General features: G+C 43.0%; 1 protein-coding gene across 2 annotated transcripts in view; it reads right to left on the bottom strand.

Annotated features, from left to right (window-relative positions):
• Window positions 1-605: 605 nt before the first annotated feature.
• KANSL1L (KAT8 regulatory NSL complex subunit 1 like) overlaps window positions 606-25,154 on the bottom strand; it is a 147,028-nt gene continuing 122,479 nt past the window's right edge. For both annotated transcript variants that reach the window (XM_082261898.1, XM_082261899.1), the window contains exons 12-15: window positions 21,324-21,472; window positions 1,674-1,722; window positions 887-996; window positions 606-798 (exon numbers count right to left, since the gene is read on the bottom strand). In XM_082261898.1, coding sequence (XP_082118024.1) covers window positions 627-798; window positions 887-996; window positions 1,674-1,722; window positions 21,324-21,472 — 480 coding nt within the window. In that variant the 3' untranslated portion in view covers window positions 606-626. The remainder of the gene's footprint in view (window positions 799-886; window positions 997-1,673; window positions 1,723-21,323; window positions 21,473-25,154) is intronic.

Consider the following 25,154-nt stretch of genomic DNA (forward strand, 5'->3'; position numbering starts at 1 on the left):
AACCAACAATAATTCTGGCTCCCACAGACTGGCTACTTCTGATCCCTGGTCCCGCCTCCATGGAAAGTATCTGCCTAGGTAGTGTCCAGTAACTTCGCCCCATGATAATTAGAACTAAGGACACGGAAGACATACACCCAGGTACCCGCCTAAGAAGTAGTCTGATGCCTCACACCCTATTTTTCTTCCGTTTAAAAAACGGAACGGATGCAAAATCGGATGTCAGCGGTGTCATCCGCTGACATCCACAATCCCCATAGACATACATTATGTCCGTATATCATCCGCAAACGGATGGGATGATATGCGGACATATGGAGCGGATGACACAAATGTCATCCGTGTCCGTAAAAATAAAAAAAAAAAGTGCCGGAGCGGAAGAAAAAATTCGGAGCGCCCGCGTGAAAGAGGCCTAAGTCTTTTTGGTGCCTGATTTAACAAAATCAAACATCACCAGCAGACCTCCAGTCCAAATCACTATCTTCTGTATTGTCACGGAAGTGAAAATCTGTGAATCAAATGTCCCCTGGCACTTGATGCCTTAATAAAGGGTGTGATAACAAAATGCACACTGAGCAGCAGAAAATGCAGTATGTGTGGTCAATTTAAAGGGTAATTACTTGTGATTACATTACCTTGTCATGCTGTAGTTTGTCTGATGGCTGTTGGTTTAAAGGTTCCTTGGCATAAGGCGATATCGTGTCAGAAGAAACTGGTGACACCGAATCTGGACTGTAACTATCTCCATTACATGGAAAGGCCTTTCCTGACCATACAGCAAAACCATGACTTGCAGATCTAGATATACAAAAAAATACATCTACAAATCTGCCAAATGAGAAGACGGTTCTTCACAGTTTATAAAGGTCTAAATTGGACTGCTAACCTGCTCTTCTTGGGCCATTTGTTCTGTTGCCAAAATGACCAGCGGGTCTTTTCTCTCTGCTCATACTTCTCATGTCGACGAGAATATGCATCATCTGATAAATCTTCCAGCTGGAACAAAAATACAAAATAATCTCCATAGTATAGCAGGTCCCTGCCAATGATGAACCATAACCACACAGCAAATATTAGTTTGTTATACATTGTAAACAATGCTATGACTAGCTAAACCAGTTTTGTTGTACCTGTAGTACACAAAATACATAAACTGGCAAAAGTAAAACAAACTGGCCAATTAAAACTGGGCATATGATGAACAATTGAATATGTAAAAGGAAATTTCCAGTGCAAACTGCATGTCAAAAAACAGCAGATCTAAAGATATAGACAGCTGAAGTTATATGTAAATTTTGATTTACCTTGTAATAAAATTGAAAGGGCAAGTGTCATGTTGAGGTTTTATGAGAAAATTAGAGAACTGCACTTCATTTCAGCTGCTAGTTATTGTGGATCTACTGCTTTCTTTAACATGGGGTTTTACTGAACGTACCCCTGGAACTGGGAAAACCAGACACTATTAGCATCAATTCCACATTTTTAAAATTAAGATTCTCTGGTAAAAGCAAATGCGTGCTTTAAATCTTAAAGACTCTGAATTTCTGTCCTGTTAGTGCAGTTAAACAAATACACAATAGCTGAGCACCTATCTTACATTGGCATGAGACTGAGAAGCTAAAATGTACTCTAATAACATGGTAAACATTGCTAACTGATGAATGAACACTTACCTCTATATCAGGAGGAGCTTCCAGAGGTTGATAGACCATCTCCTTAAAACTACAGGTAAAAAAAAAAAAAAAAGTGGGGCTATATTTGATTTATTTGGTTTCAGTTGATTTCTTTTTTTTTTTAATAATTGACAATTTTTATTAAGTTTTAAATTTCTAAATACAAAAGGAAATACACAAATAGACAGAGAGTAAACACTGAATTACCAAGAGCAGTCTGTCACAGTTAATGTATACTAGTACTCTCCAGTATTGTAGTGAGGCTCCAATTCTACAGCCAAATTCAGCAAACATATCAAGTATAGACTCTTGGGGAGCAGGCAAGTTACATATATATAGGCTTTATAGTCATTATACATGGGAGCAGTTCCAGGGATTGCAGGCCCAAGAGGGTATGTCGGATGCTCATTGGATACACAAAATGGGGATAATCCAATGTGAAAGCAAAAAGAACAAGGAAGAAAGGGGAGTGAAAGGAAGGAAGGAAGAAAGAAAGGCTTCTCACCTCTGGGTCTGCAAAAGGTCAGGCTCTCGAGCCGAGATAGAACTCATACTCCAAGGCAATCTCTCCTGAGATGCCAGGGCTCCCAGACCGCTCGATGGGGATCTGTCTTATTTGCCAGTCACCCCATCATAGACTCCATAATCTCTATATCTTTGATCCTAGCATAAAGCTCTAATTAGGTTGGTGGGTTAGTTCTCTTCCATTGAAGGGCTATCAGGCATCTGGCCACCGTCAATATTTGACTAACCAGTTTTTTAGCTAGGCCAGGAAGTTTAGCAGGAAGTAGTCCTAAAAGGTAAGTTTTTGGGAGGAGGGAGATGTCAACCTCGAAAAGTCAGTGGAGGAGGTCCCGGGCCGAGCGCCAAAAAGTTTGCAAAATTGGGCACTGCCAGTAAATATGGAGTAAGGTACCTAAGTCTCTGTAACACCTCCAGCAGCGACCCGAGGATGACGGGTATATGGCATGTAGACGGGAAGGTATCATGTACCAAAAAAAATAACACTTTATATGTATTTTCTTTGTAAAGAGTGCAGATAGAGCTCTTAGCTGCCTGAGACCATATCATTTGCCATTGGGCAGTGGTAAGTTCCTCCCCAAGAGCTTGTTCCCATTTGCTCATATAGCTATGTTTGCCCTGAATGTCCATGTTGTACGAATTTAATATTTTATAGATGTCTGTTGTTAAACCTTTCTGTGAAGAACCAGAAAGGATTAAATGTTCGAATGGGGATAGTTTAGAGAACTAGAGATTGGGGGGAAAAGTCAATGCATAGTGGCATATTTGGAGATAGCCAAAGAAAGCGATGTGGGGGAGGTCATATTTCTCCCTAAGTTCCTTCAATGTTAGTAGCTTTCTCGACACCGGATTTACCAGATTACCATAGTGGAAGAGATTTCTCTGCAACCATGGAGAAATCATCTGGTGGGTCAAGCTATCTGGAAACTTGGGGTTGTAGAGGAAGGCTGTCAATAAAGAGGCTTCAGATTGCAGGGAGTGAATATTCCTTAGCTGTCGCCAAATATTGCATAATAAAGCCATGGTGTGCAGGAGAGAGGCAGAGGGTATATTGGCTTCAGTATTCCATAATAAATTGTTCGAATGAATCGGGGCTAGCCAAAGTTGATCTTTCTCTATCGCTCATTGACAGACGTAGTCTTCTTGATTCTCAAGAGCTGGGTTATGTTGTCTCCGCAGGAGTAGGACTAGGCAGAAAGACAAAACGTTCTGGCTCCACCTTAGGGGCAGTCCCTGAGGGTATATCCTCCCTCTCTCTGCTACAGGGAATCAGTTTTTTTTCTGTCTAGTCAGGAGTAAGGACCTAAGTTCCTTGCTGGGATCTTTTGGTCCTGGCAAGACTTTTTTCTTTAGAAAAAGACATTTTTTAGGTAGTTTTTCTCCAGTGTTTTTCCTGTGAGATCTTCAAGCAAAAATGCCGGACTGGGCGACACTTGTGGTCACCCCAGCCGGCCTACGAGCGCGCGCAGACCATGGCATTGCGCTTGGTCGGCCGCGACACATTCAAGTAAGTATGCGGGGCCGGGCGACGGGCTGGATGTTGAGATCCAGTGGTCACCCCGGTTTCTGCCTACGAGCGCGTGCAGACCAGAGCTCCGCGCTGGGTCAGCCGCGACGGAGTCCCAGTGGAGGGACTGACCTTGCGAGTTAAAAGTCTCGCTTGGACGCCAGGAACCAGAGAGTCGAGGCGTCCGGAGTGGTCCACAACCCCCCACCCCGGTGGAGAGGGTATTGTGAAGAGAGGGTGCCTGTCGGTTCGGTATGGTGAGTAAACGTTCCCTTTTTTTCTTTCCTCATTATGAGGCAGTATGAATTATGGGCCCCTCCATATATGGTCAGTATATATCTGATACTAATAAGTCCCCCTTGTAATACAGCATGTGTTTGTGGGAAGTGGACTTGGTTTGAGAGCTAACACTCTACCCAGCAGACTGTAACATTACAGCAGACATAGGAGGTATAATCCTACCTTATTTGTAGTGTATCTCCTGTAGATCCATATATCGCCTCTTAGCAGAGATGCAGGTGGATGTGCTGGGAAAACGATTTCGGCGGTCCGCCGCCATTTTGCCGTAGACCAAGTGCATGTATGTCCTCAGGTCACGCCGGCCGCCATGTTTTTGGAGTCTTATGTCTCTTCTATGGGGGCGGCCATGTTTCGTGAGCCCAGCTACCTCGTGGAGAGCTGGGAACGCCGGAAGGCGTACACAGGGGGCGGAGCCACGTCCTTCTACCCGGGAAAAAGCAACAGCTCCTTCCAGTCTGTAAAAGACAGACGCTGACTGCAGTTGGTTGGAAACTTCACTGCATCGGTTGGTGAGCCTTGGGGGTCCCTCTCTCTCTCTCTCTGGGATCGAGAAGCAGGTACTCTGAGGGGCGCTATTGCGCTAGGGGGAGACACACAAAAAAAAAAAAAAAAAGAAAATTTTTTTGTTTTTGCTGGCAAAGGTGTCCTGAATTAACATGGACCCTGCCACTCATGTATCTCCTCCGGATCCCCTCGAGGGGTCTGCAGGATCCTCCAGCACCCCACTGACAATTGAATCATTGTCAGCTATTATGGAAACTTTTGTGTCCCGGGTGGAAGTGGCTTGTCAGGGACAGGGCGCAAGAAAGCGACCCCCGCCTAACCCCTTATTATCTGAAACCTCGGATTCAGACTCTGAGCCTATTTCTGCAGTTGCAGGTACTTCATCTGGGATTGGTGTCTCGGGTCCTGTCTCTTCAGACAGCGAGGAGGATGTTTCGGCATCAGCCATAGCCCGAGAGGAAGCGTTGGTAAACGCACTCATTGTATCTGTTCAAGAAACCTTAAGATTACAGGGTATTCCATCGGAAATAGCTGAAACTGAAATCCCTTTTGGGACTAAAAAACGCATCAAAGTGGCGAAGGTTTTTCCATTGCCCAAATGTTTTGGCAATCCAATCGAAGAAGAATGGCGTCTGCCAAAACGCACTTTTACTATTTCTAAACGCATTAACAGGCGTTATCCGTTTGAGGAAACCCTCATTAAGAAATGGACAGAACCACCTGTGGTGGATTCACCAATTGCTAGATTGAATAAAGCCACGGTTATTCCTCTAGAAGACGCTCCGTCTTTTAAAGATCCAGTGGATCGCAAGATAGAAGCTATGTCTCGCACCATGTTTTCCTTGATTGGATCAGCTTTCAGACCTATAATAGCTATTGGTCTGGTTTCGCAGGCTGTAACTGAATGGACCAAGTGGTTACGCCGGGACTTAGAAGAGGTCCCTCAGGCGGTATCAGATTTGTTGGAACAAATGATACAGGGGTTACAGTTTGTGTGTGATGCGGCGTTAGACGCCACTCCATTATTGGCGCGAGCATCAGTCTCAGCAGTGGTTCTCAGGCGTACACTGTGGCTAAAAGGTTGGTTAGCCGACCAAGGTTCCAAAAAAGCATTGGCTAATATCCCCTTTTTAGGAGAGCGTCTATTTGGAGCCAACCTAGATGAGATCATTAAGGATCTCACGAGTGGAAAGAGCACCTTTTTACCACAAAATTTTAAAGGTAAAGGAACTCGTCAAAGACGAGGGCCTTCTTTTTCTGCTCACAAGAGGTTTTTTCGTCCCGCGGGTGAAAAAATTAAGTCCTCCAAAGCTCCTGCAGGAGGCGTCAGGGGTCGTTGGTCGGGCAAGCAAAAGCCCGCCCCCTCCAGACCTGAAGATAAACCGTCCAAAGCCTGAAGGTGCGCCCCCACCCATAACTGGGGTGGGGGGACGTCTTCGCCGGTTCCCGGATCCATGGCTTTCCAGAATCCCGGACAAATGGGTTTGCGAAGTCATAAGGTCAGGGTACAAGATCGAGTTTCGATCTCTCCCACCGGCGCGATTCTTCCCTTCCAATATCCGACTATCCCCGGATCGTTTAGAAGATCTGCGGAGATCAGATTTACTACAACAAGGAGTGGTAGTCCACGTTCCTTGGACAGAACGTTTTCAAGGGTTTTATTCAAACCTATTTACAATACCCAGGAAAGAGGGCAAAGTGCGTCCAATTCTGGACTTAAGGGCACTCAATTCTTTTGTCAACATAAGAAGATTCAGAATGGAGTCCATTCGCACAGTAGCAGCCTTCCTGCATCCAGGGGATGTCCTAGCGTCCATAGACATCAAGGACGCATATCTTCACATTCCCATTTTCGCAGGACATCAGCGGTTTCTACGCTTTTCCGTAGAAGAGAACCACTATCAGTTTGTGGCGTTACCTTTCGGTCTCGCCACGGCTCCGCGGGTCTTCACGAAGGTGTTGGCCCCAATGTTGGCACTTCTGCGCCAAAGAGGCATATCGATTCTTGGTTACCTAGACGATCTTCTGCTTCATGCAGAGTCTCCTCAGACCTTGCTACAAAACATAGAAATTACTATGATTTCTTTACAGGAATTCGGGTGGCTGGTGAACCAGCAAAAGTCATTTCTGGTTCCCACCCAGAGGCTCGAATATCTGGGTCTAATTCTAGACACAGTCAGGACAAGAGTTTTCCTTCCGGTAGGGAAACTCCGAAAGATTCAATCAGCAGTCCAGTTGTTACTGTCCAACAGCTGGTCTTCCCTTCGGACTTGCATGAGGGTTCTGGGGTTGATGGTGGCTTCCTTCGAAGCAGTCCCATTTGCCCAGTCCCATACCCGAATTCTTCAGCAAGAGATTCTTCTCAGATGGAATCGGAATCCGGAATCCCTGGACAATCAGATCCGATTGAGCAAACAGACCAGAGAGTCTCTGGTCTGGTGGCTTCGGTCTCCGATGCTCAGCCAGGGAAAGTCATTTCTGCCAATATATTGGACGATAGTGACCACGGATGCCAGTCTATCCGGATGGGGAGGAATTCTCGGTCAGTTATCTGTCCAGGGACTTTGGTCCCCGGAAGAATCCAGGTTACCGATAAATGTATTGGAACTGAGAGCGATCAGACTTTGTCTGATTCACTGGACCGAGCAGCTCCAGGGCAGCCCGGTTCGGATCCAGTCGGACAATGCCACGGCCGTGGCTTATGTCAATCACCAGGGGGGCACCAAGAGTGTCCGAGCGGCCAAAGAAGTGGCTTGCATTCTTCGCTGGGCGGAACGATTTGTTCCAGCGATCTCTGCGGTGTTCATTCCGGGGGGTGGAAAATTGGCAGGCAGATTATCTCAGCCGTCAGACTCTGGATCAGGGGGAATGGTCCCTCCATCCAGAAGTTTTCCACCAGTTGTGCCTACGGTGGGGCACCCCGGATGTGGATCTGTTGGCATCACGATTCAACAGGAAAGTTCAGAGATTCGTGGCTCGCTCCCGCGATCCTCTAGCAGAAACCGCAGACGCACTGATCGCCCCGTGGGGGCAATACCAGCTAATGTATGCCTTCCCTCCTCTCGCGTTACTGCCAAGACTTCTTCGCAGGATAGAGGAGGAAGGAATTCCAGTAATTCTGGTAGCTCCGGACTGGCCTCGTCGAGCTTGGTACGCCGACGTGGTCAGACTGGTGGCGGACGTCCCGTGGAGACTTCCTCTCAGGGAGGACCTACTGTCTCAGGGACCGATCTTCCGTCCTGCTTTACGATTGCTGGCTTTAACGGCCTGGCTATTGAGACCCAGGTGCTGAAGGACAAAGGTTTGTCAGCTTCAGTTATTCCTACTCTAGTTGAAGCAAGGAAAGCGACTTCCAGAAAGATTTATCATCGCACATGGAAGTCCTACATTGCATGGTGTGAACCTTTGGGGTTCCGTCCTCGGTCTTATTCGATTAGTCGAATATTAGCTTTTCTGCAACAAGGGGTTGAGCAGAAACTGGCCTTGAGTACTATCAAGGGTCAGGTCTCAGCATTAGCTATCTTCTTTCAGAAGCCTGTGGCTACTCATTCCTTGGTGCGGAATTTCATCCAGGGGGTGCGACATCTGGCTCCGCCAGTGCACGTGCCGTTACCCCCCTGGGATCTTAATTTAGTGTTGTCGGTTCTTCAGAAACCTCCCTTTGAAGATATTAGGGAGATTCCTCTACCTACGTTGTCCCAGAAGGTGGCCTTCTTGGTGGCTATTACTTCTGCACGCAGGGTGTCAGAACTGGCCGCATTATCTTGTCGTTCACCATATCTGGTGGTTCATAGAGATAAGGTGGTTCTTCGTCCGAATCCATCCTTCCTACCAAAAGTGGTTTCAGAATTTCATCTGAATGAAGAAATTGTGTTACCTTCCCTGTGTCCTAAGCCCAGTCATCCTCGGGAGTTTGCTTTACACTCCTTGGATGTGGTCCGGGCGATCAGGGTATACTTGAAAACGACAGACTCGTTTCGCAAGACGGATTCACTTTTTGTGATCCCGGATGGACCCAAAAAGGGGTTGCCTGCATCTGCCGCGACCATTTCCAGATGGATCAGACAGACGGTAGTACAGGCTTATTCTATTAAGGGTCGGGAGCCCCCGTTCCCTGTTAAGGCGCACTCCACTCGGGCGCTTAGTGCGTCATGGGCCTTTCGCCATCAGGCGTCAGTGGTCCAGGTGTGCAAGGCGGCTACCTGGTCGTCGGTGCATACCTTTACAAAACATTATAAAGTTGATGTAATGGCATCGTCTGATGCCTCGTTTGGCCGCAAGGTTTTGCAGGCCGCAATTTGAGGAGACCAGTGGTCTACCTCGAGGGTTTTTTCCGTTGGAAATTTTTCTTTTAGTCTCATTCTTTGTTTATAATGAGCCTTTAAAACTTCTAGTTTGGCACCGGTTGGGCCTTCTAGATTGGATTTGATTTTGTCAATCCCACCCCTCATTTGTGGCACTGCTTCTGGATGTCCCAGCTCTTGAGAATCAAGAAGACTACGTCTGTCAATGAGCGATAGAGAAAAATGGATTTTTGTAAGATCTTACCGTAAAATCCTTTTCTCTTAAGCTCATTGACAGACGTAGTACCCGCCCCTCTATCATTGAGTTGGGTTGGGTTAAATTCTCTGTTACTGCTTTAGAACAGAATTGATTCCCTGTAGCAGAGAGAGGGAGGATATACCCTCAGGGACTGCCCCTAAGGTGGAGCCAGAACGTTTTGTCTTTCTGCCTAGTCCTACTCCTGCGGAGACAACATAACCCAGCTCTTGAGAATCAAGAAGACTACGTCTGTCAATGAGCTTAAGAGAAAAGGATTTTACGGTAAGATCTTACAAAAATCCATTTATTTCCATCGATTATACGCTGGGAGGGTGGTCTATGAGGCTATAGCCCTTAATTGAGCAGTGTGGTAATAGCGCATAAGGTTAGGGAAGGCCAATCCCCCTTCATATCTAGAGGCAAACAAGACAGAGCAAGCTATTCTGTGTTGTTTATACTTCCATACAAAATGTATAAGATCTACCTGAAGCCTCCTGAGCTGAGCCAGGGGAATAGGTGCCAGTATAGTCAGGAAACAGTACAAGATCTTAGGCGAGATTGTCATCTTAATCAAAGCTATCCTACCCAGCCGTGAGATCCGATAATGTCTCCATTTGGCTAGGGAGGATCTAATAGACGTGAATAGGGGATTTAGTTTATAAAAAGAGTCGTATCGGGACGTGATGGAAGTCCCTAGATATTTGATAGCAGTGGTTTTCCAGGTATAAGGAAAGTTGAGTAGCAAGGCCTCCGATTTAGAGGGGTTAACCTTATACCCAGATAAGGATCCAAACTCATCTAATAGCTTATGAAGGTTGGGAAGGGTTATTTGGGGGCGTGTTAAAGTAAGGAGGACATCATCCGCAAATGGAGAGATCTTAAACTTGCGTCCCCTGATCGAGACCCCGCGGACATTGGAATCCTGACAAATCTCAGCTGCCAGGGGTTCGATGCATAACGCAAAAAGTGGAGAGAGCAGACATCCCTGCCGCATACCATTTGAGATAGTAAAGGAGGGAGAAGCTGCTAGCAGGGTTTTAATAGAGGCAGAAGGAGACGCATATAAAGGGTTAATGGCTCTAAGAAATTGCCCCCGAAAGCCAAGCTGCTCAAGGGTTATGAACAACAAAGGCTAGCCGAGCCTATTGAAAGTTCAGTTGATTTGTAAAGGCAATAGACAATACTTTGGTATATGTGTAGTCAAAATGGATACAGAGACTAGTCTAGCTAAGGTAACTATGAATAAATGAACCCAATACTTTTTTTTAAATCAGATTTTATTTTGTTTTTCTTCATAATTACAAAAATTTAGGAAACATAAACCATTACACAATATAATAGATCCATAGAGAGAGAGAGAGAAAGGGAAAAGAAAAAAAAAATCCTAACTAAAAAAAAAAAAGAGCATACCTAAAAACCAACACGATTAACAGAGTAAATGATAAATGGCATAATATAAACTTGCATTGCGCATTAATTTTTAAAACAATTTTTGAACTATTATTATTATTTTTTTTCTTTCTATTTGCTGGCTGATATGCCCCTCCCATTACACACAGGGGGAGGGTGGGAGGAGAAACGGGTGTCGGTTCGCTTGGCAGGTCCAGTATAAAACTAGCCTGGCTAAAAGATGGATTAGGTCTGAAGAAGGGAGCGTGTCTCCCGAAACGCGTTAGCAGTCCAACGATAGGGACTACTACCTCCACATGTGTGGACTCATTCTATGAGATATATGTTTTTAATTTCTGAGAGATACAAATTTCTAAAGGTGTCCAAGAGCAATGCACCAGGTGTTTGCACCTCCTTTTCTCTCTTTCTATGCACTTCTGATTGGAGTCCCCTGCCTGAGGAGAGCAGCACGCCTGTTATTCCCATTGGAGTGAGCGCTTGGGAGTTAAAGTTGTTTGCATTGCGCCGACTTTGGATATGTGCCCTGCACTAAGTGATCAACGTAGCCAAGTAAGCATGAAAAGTTGATCCACTAAAAAGAATAACATCTAGAAGCCCTTTAAGCCCACAACATCCACCCAATACCCAATAGGTGTACCAGAGACCCCCAAATTACCACATCTGGGACAGGCCGGGGTCAGATCTTAACCCAACAGCACACAAAAAGTCTGGGGTCCTGTACAGCCTATGAAGAATAAAAAGCTGGGTTAGCCAGTGAGGAGAGAGTAAGAAAAGGGGCCCCCGAGAATTATCTCCCAAGCATGGTTCGAAACTGGCCCAAAATCCTGTTCACACTTTGCACAACAAGCCAATGTGACTTTATGTAAAAAGTTCCCCAATAGGGCCAAATAGGTGACTGAAATGAGGCCCTTCGTGGAACCCAATACTTAAAGTCTATCTAAACCCCAAAACAAAAATGCAATATATCACAGCTTACAAGATGTGGTGTGGTGCTGCAATATATTTTTTTCCTTTTTCACCAGCTGTTTCTGCCAGTAACACATTTCCTATCCTAGGGTGACAATGCTCACTTTGTGTATTGTATCTGTGGAGGAAAGATGTTGTCAGCCTGGGCAGTTCTCCTGATTTGGACTACAAACTCCTCCTCACTTCCACTAGGGTGTTCTTTGTTGTTCACAGAAGGTAGCTTGGAAAACAGATCACTTGGATTTCTATATGGATTCAAAGCATTTGAAGTTGTGGGGACACTAAGGATAAACAGGTGTTTTTCTGTACAAAAATTGTACTCCACACAGACCCAGCCTCTCCTGAAGCAGTCCCCAGCCTTTGGTCTGCAATGGTGCCTATACTGGTAGGAGCCTCTATCTGTGGATCTTTTTTTGGGCAGAAAGTTTGGTATTAGTGCCACGCCTGTTGTATTTCTTCCCAGCACTTCTCCATTACAGATTTCATATGCAGACTGTTATCCGTTGTTAGCTATGTATTTTGGTTATGCATGTTATCTGGCTGCAACAAGTGCCTCACTTCTGGTTTTAGTGAGTTATTTCTGGCTCATGTTCTGTAGCTTAATACCCTTAAAGTGACCCACATCTGTTTTGTGGGTCACTTTGATGTGGGAGCCTGATGCATACAAGGGAGCGTCATCTTAGATGCCTGTCTGGCTATGCTGTCCTCGGGAGGATTTGTGCGCGCACCCCTGCTGTTATTGATGTAAGAGGGTATATTGATATAAAAGGGGGAACTGATGTAAGGAAGGGCTCTGATATAAAGGGGGAACTGATGTAAAGGAGGATACTAATGAAAGGTAGGGCATTGATATGAGGCAGGATTCTGATGTGAGGGGGAATTTTAAAGTAATGAGTAGGGATGATCGAACGGTTCGGGTCAATCATCGGTTCGACCCGAACATTGGCTGTTCGAAATTCGGCCGAATTCCGAACTTTTTGCGGTAAAAGTTCGGAATTCGGCAACCAGAAGCGCCCAAAATGCAATGGGACAGGAACTGGGCTTTAAAAGCCTGTGATTGGACCAGAAACGTCAGGAAAAGCCAATTGAGGGGGCAGGAGTATGCTAGGAATGTGATTGGAGTGACTAGGGGGTCCAGAGGCCAATCAGTAGTGAATACGCCCCCCAGTATATAACATAGCCCCTCCAAATCTCTAGCACTGTAATACAGGGGTTGTGGAAGAGAGTGGAAGCAGTTCTGTTACTCCTGCTGCAAAAGTGTCATTTAGCAATTATTAGTGTGAGGAAAGGGATATCTAGTGTAGTTAGGGTACTATATACCACTATAGTTAGATTCAAAAATCTAGTTTCTGTAGGGAAAGTGTTAAGTGTCAGGGTGACCGTAATGTAGTTTAGGGTGAACTGACTCTGACTGCTATGCCAGGGTGCCAAACTCATCCATGTCAGGGTGACTGCCAGAAGAGAAAGATCATTTGTCTTAGAATTATTAATATAGCAGGGTTGTGGCTCCGCCTCCTGTCACACCTGGGCGTTTTTGTTTCAGGCGTTTATTGGGCTTTTTTGTGGACGTCTTTGGAGGCAGGCATGACATCTGAACTTCTGTGTAGGGGTATATATACACACACACATATATGTGTATATACAGTGGGTACGGAAAGTATTCAGACCCCCTTACATTTTTCACTCTTTGTTATATTGCAGCCATTTGCTAAAATCATTTAAGTTCATTCTTCTTCCTCATGAATGTACACATAGCACCCCATACTGACAGAAAAACACAGAATTGTTTACATTGTTGCAGATTTATTAAAAAAGAAACTGAAATATCACATGGTCCTAAGTATTCAGACCCTTTGCTCAGTATTTAGTAGAAGCCCCCTTTTGATCTAATACAGCCAGGAGTCTTTTTGGGAAAGATGCAACAAGTCTTTCACACCTGGATTTGGGGATCCTCTGCCATTCCTCCTTGCAGATCCTCTCCAGTTCTGTCAGGTTGGATGGTAAACGTTGGTGGACAGCCATTTTTAGGTCTCTCCAGAGATGCTCAATTGGGTTTAAGTCAGGGCTCTGGCTGGGCCATTCAAGAACAGTCACGGAGTTGTTGTGAAGCCACTCCTTTGTTATTTTAGCTGTGTGCTTAGGGTCATTGTCTTGTTGGAAGGTAAACCTTCGGCCCAGTCTGAGGTCCAGAGCACTCTGGAGAAGGTTTTTGTCCAGGATATCCCTGTACTTGGCCGCATTCATCTTTCCCTCGATTGCAACCAGTTGTCCTGTCCATGCAGCTGAAAAACACCCCCACAGCATGATGCTGCCACCACCATGCTTCACTGTTGGGACTGTATTGGACAGGCGATGAGTAGTGCCTGGTTTTCTCCACACATACCGCTTAGAATTAAGGCCAAAAAGTTCTATTTTGGTCTCATCAGACCAGAGAATTGTATTTCTCACCATCTTGGAGTCCTTCAGGTGTTTTTTAGCAAACTCCATGTGGGCTTTCATGTGTCTTACACTGAGGAGAGGCTTCTGTCTGGCCACTCTGCCATAAAGCCCCGACTGGTGGAGGGCTGCAGTGATGGTTGACTTTCTACAACTTTCTCCCATCTCCTGACTGCATCTCTGGAGCTCAGCCACAGTGATCTTTGGGTTCTTCTTTACCTCTCTCACCAAGGCTCTTCTCCCCCGATAGTTCAGTTTGGCCAGACGGCCAGCTCTAGGAAGGGTTCTGGTCGTCCCAAACGTCTTCCATTTGAGGATTATGGAGGCCACTGTGCTCTTAGGAAACTTAAGTGCAGCAGAAATCTTTTTGTAACCTTGGCCAGATGTGTGCCTTGCCACAATTCTGTCTCTGAGCTCTTCAGGCAGTTCCTTTGACCTCATGATTCTCATTTGCTCTGACATGCATTGTGATCTGGAAGGTCTTATATAGACAGGTGTGTGGCTTTCCTAATCAAGTCCAATCAGTATAATCAAACACAGCTGGACTCAAATGAAGGTGTAGAACCATCTCAAGGATGATCAGAAGAAATGGAAAGCACCTGAGTTAAATATATGAGTGTCACAGCAAAGGGTCTGAATACTTAGGACCACGTGATATTTCAGTTTTTCTTTTTTAATAAATCTGCAACAATGTCAACAATTCTGTGTTTTTCTGTCAGTATGGGGTGCTATGTGTACATTCATGAGGAAGAAGAATGAACTTAAATGATTTTAGCAAATGGCTGCAATATAACAAAGAGTGAAAAATGTAAGGGGGTCTGAATACTTTCCGTACCCACTGTATACACATACACACATATAGGTTTTAAAAGGAGCGGAACCCCATCCATGCGCTAATTAAATAATTTGCAGGGATAGGGTTCCGCTCCTTTCACACCTATATGTGTGCATGTGTATATATATATATATATATATATATACATATATGTGTGTGTGTGTATATATACCCCTACACAGAAGTTCAGATGTCATGCCTGCCTCCAAAGACGCCCAAAAAATGCCCAATAAACGCCTGAAAAAAACACACCTGGGCGTTTTTGTTGCAGGCGTTTATTGGGCATTTTTTGGGCATCTTTGGAGGCAGGCATGACATCTGAACTTCTGTGTAGGGGTATATATACACACACACACATATATATGTATATATACACATACACACATATAGGTGTGAAAGGAGCAGAACCATATCCCTGAAAATTATTTAATTAGCGTATGGATAGGGTTCAGCTCCTTTTAAAACCTATATGTGTGTATCTGTATATATACATATATGTGTGTGTGTATATATACCCCTACACAGAAGTTCAGATGTCATGCCTGCCTCCAAAGACGCCCAAAAAATGCCCAATAAACGCCTCAAACAAAAACGCCCAGGTGTGAAAGGAGCGGAGCCACATCCCTGCTCTACTAAAAATTCTAAGAAAAATTATCTTTATTTTTCTGGTTCTGGACATGCTACAGAGCTGAAACTTCACAGGTGCACTTTTTAGACCCCCCCCCAGACACTAAATCCAAAGAAATCTCTTTTTTTTTTCAATAATTTTTTCAATAATTGGCTCTCTATCAAAAACGACAATTTTTAAGAACTTTTTTTGTGTGATTAATAGTCCCTGGGGCATGACCCAGAACCCTAGGCACTTTTTAGGGGGCAATTATTGGGTTTTAGGGCTTCAAAATGGTGTTTTTTGATTACTGAAGTTCGGGTCCCATTGATTTCAATGGGGTTCTGGAATCCGGACCCGAACTTTCGGGAAGTTCGGGTGTTCTGGTCGAACCAAACTTTTCAAAAGTTTGATCATCCCTAGTAATGAGGTGCTCTGAAGCAGGGGGACATTGATACCATATAATAATATTTTAAAAAAATAAAATTGTAAAAAATCATAAACTACCGACACTGTCCTCCTCTAATAGGTAAGAGGGTAGGATTGTGGGGCTGGTTGCGGGCTTTGAAAGGAAACTTCTTTTGCTACTGCAGGGTAAGAGAGTAAAATTTGGGTAAGTATATAGTTCCTCTTAGAATGCAGTGTTTCAAACAACCTAATTTCTTTTACTCCTTCCTGAGGTGATTGTAGCCATATCACTGCACTTTCAACCAAAACAACTGCTTATTGTCTGTGATACTTTTTTTTTTATATGAACATTCATATTTTCAACACAAACTTTCAGAGTTTACCCCCATCTTCTAAGGTCCAAGCAGTACGAATACACAAAGTTACAGAAGAATGTTAACATTCTCAGTACTCAATTTTGCTATACAGCAGACCAGACCACCCAAGTACTTAGTCTTAAGTAAACTACCTCTAGATTCACATGCATACCCTCCAGATCTGATAGGTCTCAGCACAGGGGTCACATATGTTCCCCCCTCCAAAGGGAAACACTATTATGAGTCTCCTCACTGCCATACACAACCTAGTCACAGGGCTTGTTGGGCGTGCAGTGGAATCCCATTACCAGCCAAACTGGTTTGCGAGGAGTGCTTTGCAAAACTTACTAGAACTCAGGAGACAGAAAGCAGAGAAGTGTTCTCATCTCATTCTCATAGTCATTCACTAGATTGTCAAGGAGTCAGTGGTGGCTTCATCATCAAAACAACCTGCTGACACAACAGGCTTGACCCCTGAATTACAATCTTCAGAGCAGGATAATGATGCATTATCAGATGAGGCAATGGCTACAAATATAGCCTTTTTGGGCTTTGATTTCACCCTAGTAACTGCACTCATTACTGCGATTAAAAAAGCAGTTCGTATGGAAGATCCAGTGAAAGCCCCAGAGAAGAAAACAAACAGCTTCTTTTCCTCTAAAGAATGAAATTAGCGATCTGATGCACAAACAGTACACAAAAGTGGCTAAGAAGTCAGCACTCTGAAATAGCCTGTCTAAACTATATCCTTTGAAGAAGTCAGACATCCTAGACTAATCTCCGATCAAGCAAAAGGGGGCAATTGTAGCCCAGTCATAGCATTGGCCTTTGTTTCAAAATCTCTAAGAGCCTGGACAGAAAACATCAAAGCCACTCTAACCAACCTAGTACATGCCAACCAGATAATTTCTGCTCTTGAGGAACTCAAATTAGCAGAGAACCTTTTGGCATTGGCTTCTATAGACACAATAGGATGGTCAGCTAGAGCAATGTCACACAGGAGTTGTTTCAAGCTTGTTTCAAGCTTGATTACTACACAGATGTGGAAAAAATACACAAAGGACACTATGGGTTGTAGGTATAAAACATTTTTTAGAGCTGGTCTTTCTGTGAAACTGCATGTACAATTATTCTGTGTGACTGGGGACAAATACAAATGCTATTAGACTATTTTCACTCTAGGTCAAATGTTATTCTTCATACAGAACACAAAATAGAGTGAATCCAGAAAATACCACATTATAGCCATTAATAGAGTGGATGGTCATGGTAAATAAGCATTTGTTTAACTCAACTTAAGGCCTAACTCCAGCGTTGCTATCAGTTTGAATACCTTAAGCCAAATTGGCTTAAACACAATATTACCTTTACTAAGAATTGTACTAACTGTTAGTGCTTTATTAACTGTATGTAGCATTAGCTACATACAATATACTGTGCTGTGATCTGACAGCTGCACAGGGACGTCCTGTCCTGTTTCCTGAACAAAATTGAGGCAGACTTTTCTTTTTGTACAATCAATATCAGTTGTATCAATCAGTACCTGGCTTCCTCGGACTGAGGTAGAGAGGCAGGCAGATGGCATCACAATCTTCACCTTAGCCAATCAAAGGAAGACTTGTATTTCTTCATAAATACAAGGCTTCTTGTCAATTGCTAAGCAGAACTTTTGTTCCAGGAGACAGGACGGGAAGTCCTGCTGTCGAAACACAGCATCGTATGCTGTATTTAGATATTGCCAGATACAGTTTAAGACTCCATTCACACTAGCGCGACTTGTCAGGCGACCTGGTCGCCTGACAAGTCGCGGTCGGTCGCCCGCCATTGAATAGTACAGGACCCGTTCTAATAGGAGCGACACAAGTCGCTCCGACTTAGAAAAAGGGTCCTGTACTACTTTGGGGCGACCTGGAGGCGACTTGCATTGACTTCAATTATATGAAGTCCGTGCAAGTTGCGCCGAGGTCGCGGTGCACTTCACAGGTCGCCCCAGCAAGTCGTGTCGCCCCTGTCTGAATGGGGTCTAAACAGCACTAACAGCAGATGCATCTATTAGTAAAGTCAATAGCTTGTTTGAGCCAGGTTGGCCCAAATAAACTATTTAAAATCTGGAGTTAGGCTTTAAAGGAACAAGCTCCAAATGTTTTATTATTTTTCTGCATTTCAAGAATAAAGGGAAAAATCCTTTCCTTTTATTAAAGAAAAACTAAATCCAAGAACAAATGTGTAATATTCAGAAGCTTACTAGTCCACAGATGTGGTATCTGCATTTTCTTTTTTTAGGCAAGTTTTTTTTTTGTTTTTTAGAAAGTAAAGAAAATACCTGCTATTCCTGCTGTTAATACAGTGTGTTTGTTTTGTTTTCTGTTGAGCTGACAGAAATTGACCATTTCTCTTTTTTTTCTGTTAAACTACAAATTCCATCATTCTCCATGGAGATGAACAAAGGTAGACATGTTTAAAGTTTAGCCTCCAAGAACAGGAAGTATGTTATTCACAGTATTACAAAGTAAATATAAAGGAAAAAAAAAATGAATAAAGAAAGCTAATGCAGCCACCAAATCGAAGGAATATATTACAGTTTTGTGTTTAGATATGTTTTCCCTCTTCAGTTGATCCATTGCTACAGATCAGGTACATGGCAACAGGAATTTTGCACACAACACGTCATGAGATTTCAGCTTAACTTTTTTAGCCTGGGTATCAAAATAAATGGAACAAATTAATTGACTTCAATAGGCAAGAACTATACAGTGGGGAAAATAAATATTTGATCCCCTGCAGATTTTGTAAGTTTGCCCACTTACAAAGAAATGAAGGGTCTATCATTTTCATCATAGGTGTATTTTAAATGATAGAGGCAGAACATCAACCAAAAATCCAGAAAAAAACACAATACAAATATTATAAATTGAGTTGCAGTTCAGTGAGTAAAATAAGTATTTGATCCCCCCCCCCCCCCAAAAAAAAAAAAACACTTGGTGGAGAAACCCTTGTTGGAAAGCACAGGGGTAAGTTGTTTCTTGTAGTTGGTTTGCACATGTCTCAGGAGGGATTTTGATCCACTCTCCCTTACAGATCTGTAAATCCTTCAGGTTTCTTGGCTGTCTCTTGGCAACACAAAGTTCCCGCTCCCTTCATTAATTTTCTATAGGATTAAGGTCTAGAGACTGGCTAGGCCACTCCATGACCTTAATGTGATCTTAAGCCACTCTTTTTTTGCCTTGGTGGTATGTTTTGGGTCATTGTCATGCTGAAAGACCCATCCGTGACCCATCTTCAGTGTTCTGGTTAAGGGAAGAAGGTTCTCATCCATGATTTTACAATACATGGCCCCGTCCATTGGCCCCTCAATGTGGCAAAGTCGGCATGTACCTTTAGCAGAGAAACCGCTCCAAAGCATAATGTTTCCATCTCCGTGCTTGACTGTAGGGATAGCATTCTTAGGGTCATAGTCCGCATTTTTCTTACTCCAAACACGGTGAGTCAAGTTAATGCCAAAGAGCTCAATTTTGTTCTCATCTGACTACAGCACTTTCTCCCAATCCTTCCCTGAATCATTTAGATGTTTATTGGCAAGCTTCAGACAGGCCTGTACATGTGCCTTCTTGAGGAGGAGGACCTTGTGGGTGCTGCAGGATTTCAATACATGGTGGCATATTGTCTTGCCAATGGTTTGTTTAGTGACTGTGATCCCAACTGTCTTGAGATCATTCACAAGCTCCTCCCGTACAGTTCTGGGCTTATCCCTAATTTTTCTCTTGATCATCCTTACCCCATGAGGCGAAATCTTGCATGGAAATCCAGACCGAGGGCGATCGATGGGTATTTTGTATTTTTTCTATTTGCAAATAACCACTCCAACAGTTGTCTCCTTCTCACCAAGCTTCTTGATGATGGTCTTGTAGCCCATTCCAGCCTTGTGCAGGTGTATAATCTTTGGTCTTGCCCATGATGGGGAGGTTTGAATGGAGGAAAGGTTCCGTGGACAGGTGTCTTTTATACACGTAACAAGTTGTTGTTAGGAGCACCTTCCTAAATTGACAGGACTAATCTGTGTACCACATGAGCACATACTGTAGCCAGTCTGTTGGAGCCAGAATTATTTTTGGTTGATAGGGAATCAAACACTTTTTTGTACATACCGTACTTATTTTACTCACTGAACTGCAACTCAATTTATAAAATTTGTGTCGTGTTTTTTTTCTGGATATTTGGTTTATATTCTGTCTCTATCATTTAAAATACACCTATGACAACAGTTATAGACTCTTCATTTCTTTGTAAGTGGGCAAACTTACAAAATCTGCGTGAGATTAAATAATTATTTTCGCTACTGTACTTCTGCTTCATGTACATGTAAGCGCTCACACATGGAGCTTTGTCAACAGACAAAGCTCCGCAGGGAAGAAAGAAATGAGGGGAGCGATCAACAATGATAAAATAATTCAATAGAGTATCTAAAGCAGAACACAAATGTAACAAGAGAGACAATATACAAAGAACAGCAAACTATCAAGGTGACCTGACAGAGTTAAAGAAACCACATCTAAACCACTAGTCAGTGGGTCTAAATACAGTTAGCCAGCAATAGGGCCCTGCATCTCCTACTTGAGTGCTAACTCTTCCACACGAGAAAGAAAAAAGTAAAGGGTGCAAGGCCGACTCTCTCCACAGAAACTTTAAACTCCAATACCATCAGCAGGGTCATTATTAAACAAGTGGTCAAAGGGCCTCATCACTACCAATGATCCTGATGCGTCTTCTTAAAGCCTGGCGAGGGGGTAAGGTTATACGCACAGGGGTGTTAGAAAAAAACTGCAGCTTTCTCCCTTCCTGGAGTCCATAGCAGTAGCATCGCAAAGTACCTTTGGTGACGCAGTCTCTGGCAGGCACAATGCAGCAACAGCCACTGATGAGCACAACACAGCAATTTTACTCCTGGTGGTTATATTTTTCCCCTTCTTGCTCTGCCCCCTCACTTTTGGCACCCTGGAAAATTATGTTTTTTGCTCTCCTGCTGCTCCTTCCCAGGAAGCTGTGTCAGTGTGAAGACTACATCTCCTATCAGCCCCAGTTCCTCCCAGTAGGCTGGATTTTGTCATTGCCAAGAGGCACAGAAATCCATATCCTCTTCCTCTGTGTCCCCCAGGTGGTAGGTGGGGCTTAATCTGGCTGTGCACAGGCCTCTAGTGACAGTGAGGGAAGAACAAAGACAATGTAATCAGGACTACACACAGATTGTGATTAACTGTACCTGGGCGTGAGGATTTCTTTGTACTGAAGTTTCTCCAATTTATTAGGTGCCACCAGATTCATGGGAATAACAATGTTATCAATGTCATATGAACTCCCGCTTCTAAGTCTTCGTCTTGTCCCACTGACCACAATACTTGGGTGCCGGGTCTGCAATATAAAGTGCAAAAACAAAACTAGGTTTGTGTTTGTACCTAAAGAGATTTTAGAAAAAATTATTGCTGTGTTTTGAATCATATGCCATACCTCTCAACAGTCTCAGATTGTGCAGGAAAGTCCTGCTTTGCTTTTAACCCTAAATCCTCCAGTCCTATGTACAGAAGTTGTGTTCCGCATCAAACTGCTTTGCGGTTACTTTAATTACTGCAGCAGATCCCTGCCGTTTGAGCTCCACCCACTCTGTGCACTGGGGGGGGGGTAACTATGTGTTACAGCAGTCCTGCCCAGTCATGGCTTGGTGGGAGGAGATACACAGGGTGAGCCAACTGGTCCTGTCTTGCCTGTGACTGGTTCACTGCATACAACTCCTCCCACTAAGCCAGGAACGGGAGGGCCAACTGTAACACAAGTTAGGCTTTATGTACACTACCATGTCCTATCAGCACAGAGCACTGCTGCAGCCAACGCATGCTGAAGTTTGTAACTATGGTGGTCAGTGTTGGGGGTAACCAGTCAAAAAGTAACTGATTACAGTAACTACATTACTTTTTTTGGTAACGAAGTAAAGTAACTAGTTACAATACTAATATTGGTAACTACACTACTTTACTAGGCTATAGGAGGTAACTACACTACTTTATTAGGCTATAGGAACGCGCTTTCCTGCGTTACCCAAGCCGTGCGATACAATCGTTATTTCGAAGAATAGAGAGGGATGAAGTTTAGGACTTTTTGTTGCACTTTATGTTTTATTCTGTTTTTTCAGGTTTTGTTCTCATGTTTCCCAAAGCCTGTGTTTATACAATAAACTCTATGCAGAAAGAGTGTCATGTATCTTCTTCTACACGGTCAATTAAGAAAGAGTAAAGTAAAGTAATAAGTAGTGAAGTTACTTTTCAAATGCAGTAACTAGTAAAGTAATCTCATTACAATTTACAGAAGTAACTAGTAACTAGTTACATTTTTTGAGTAACTACCCCAACACTGATGGTGGTGAATTGAAGCTGAACTCCAGGTATGATCTTTATTGCAAAGTTATATTGTTCCATCTTGGCACAATGTAAGTGTGGATACCCCATTACCGGGGGGCACACAGCCAATTAGGTATGCTGCATGCAAATGCAAATCTATGAAGTGAATTTACTGGCTGAAATGTTTTAGACCTTTTGGTCTCAACATAGAATGGAATGTGAATGTTTTCATCAATAATGGGTAATGTCTATTTATTTTGTTTTTTAAATTGAATATTTATATGGTTTATACCTGTTTCTCATTCTTGAATTTAATTCTGGACATAAATTGTATATTCCCCTTTTTATTTTTTATTTATTTAAATTTTATTTTTTTAAAGTTTTGATCTAATCATTATGTATTATATATATTGAGATCAGTCTTGACTATAGTACAGGTGGTTTCTGGCCACAAGATGTCGCTATTGTGATTTGACTTCCGTTGCTGATGTTTTTTAATATAACTATTTTAATATTCACCTAGATTTGGTCAGCTCTATCAATTATTATATTTTTTGGTGCATATTATTGTCTTTTCATGCAGCCCAATTTGGGTTATGAATTACTCATTATGTTTACATAGCGTGGGCGAATGTGATTTCCCAATCGGTAGTTGTTGGTTCAGCTGCTTTTTCATTTGGAATGCATTTTTCAGGAGGCCGATTCATTTCCGGCCCCAATCATATATAAAGACATTGTACGCATGCAGAACCATGCTCCTGATGATGTCTGTATGATGAAATGCTTTCGGAGGAGTCGGTTTTGCATGCACAGAGGTCGGCCATTTTGTGGGTCTGAAACATTTCCATTGTATTGCGGTTTACAGGCGATATTTGCTGTCCGATTGCTGAGTGTTATTCTGTGATTATCAATAAATTGTGAACTAACTTACTACACTATGAGGCTCTCCTGCGGATTTATTTTGATCCCTATGTGCCAAAACTTTGGATGTGGATGAGCATATATTGATTATGATTGATCCAGATCTAAGGCTGTGTGATCCTTGTTAAATCACACAATGAGCATTTGACCATTATGGAAATAGTGGTCCACCTTATGTGGTAAGGGTCAGTGTGTTCATCAGTGTAGGTGGAGGATTGGATTTGGCACCTTAATGTGAATCATACATCTTGGTGGAGGATCTAGTCTGGCATTTTGATATGAACTTTACACCTTTGGACTTTTTACTTTTCCTATTTTTCCTATATGGATTTCTTTTGAAGCGCTGCATTTTGCAATATATAGTAGGTGTAGACTGCTTTCCCTAGTATAATGGAATCAGAGATTTTCCTGTGTTTAATAAGTTTGGGGTCAGAGTTGTTCTATACTGACCTATTCCGTACAGTGGAATAGAAATGTAAATAGTTCAAGTCTAATTTCTTCCCCCTTTATCAGAGAGATCAACTTTGCCACTTCCTCCCAAAACAGGCAGATCTTAGGGCAAGAACACCATATATGCCCATGTGTTTCTCGATCTCCACAATCTCTCCAGCAGAGGGTTGAGTTTGACGTGAACATCGCATGCAATTTTACTGCTGTATAATACCATAGAGTAAAGAGTTTAAAATTTACCTCCGCTATTCTGCATTAAGTGGCGGACATGTAAGAGAGTTGTATAGCCTTCTCTTTTTGTTTATCTGCAAGTCTAATTTGCAAGTCTGTTTCCCAACGGGCTTTATAATCTGGGAAGCGCGGATTTTGCAGTGGAGCTTTATAAAAAAAAGTGAAATACAGTGCTGTGGTGGGTCTTTATGTTGCATAATTGCTTCGATAGGGTTCAATCCATTTAAGCTGTATACACACTATACAACTTTTATTGTTAGATTTCCTTTAAATTTACCTTCAATTATGTAGTGCAAGGGCCTGCCTGATTGCATACAAATTGAAAGTGTTTAGGTTTGACCTCATATTATATGGTTTGGTAAATCTAAAGGAAAAAATCCCACCCACCGATAATGGGGTACTTTGACGCAGTGGTGGGCTTGAGCACGATATGGCCATATGGTGGAACTAAATCCCCATTTTTATTTATGGATGGTCTCCATATTTGATAGTCATTTCTTTTACATGGTTGCGCTATTCTTTTTTAATATACATGTTGCTTGGTCCATAGCTCCACCGGCTTTAGATATACATGTTCAGGGTTTGTTCCCCCAATTTTTTGCTTGTTTATTATGTAGTGCAAGGGCCTGCCTGATTGCATACAAATTGAAAGTGTTTAGGTTTGACCTCATATTATATGGTTTGGTAAATCTAAAGGAAAAAATCTAAAGACAATTGTATAGTGTGTATGGCCCTTAAGAGAGCGAATAGGTTGCGGAAGACTCTGAATAAACTGAGACAGCTGTGCATATCTCCATTGAGCTATAAATGTTGGCCGATCTACTTTGCATATGGACCTTAATGGTTTAATCTTGCAGTCCTTTATCCACCATCCTAGTTAACCAGTGTTGTTGCTTCAGACCTCTGCTTCCTGACGTCACTTATTTTATAAAGAAGAAAGGAGTGTCTGGGGATGAACTGTAAAAGCCTTATTTGTGTTAGAAGTTGAGCTACTGGACTTGGTATTACACAAGCCATGTTCCAAATAAGCGGCCTTCCATTGAAAATATGTGCAACAGTTTTGGGACAGAAGGGGGGGGTGGTAATTTAAGAACATTTAC

The sequence above is a fragment of the Pelophylax lessonae genome (assembly GCF_965119305.1).
Source record: "Pelophylax lessonae genome assembly, chromosome: 6".
Classification (NCBI taxonomy): domain Eukaryota; kingdom Metazoa; phylum Chordata; class Amphibia; order Anura; family Ranidae; genus Pelophylax; species Pelophylax lessonae.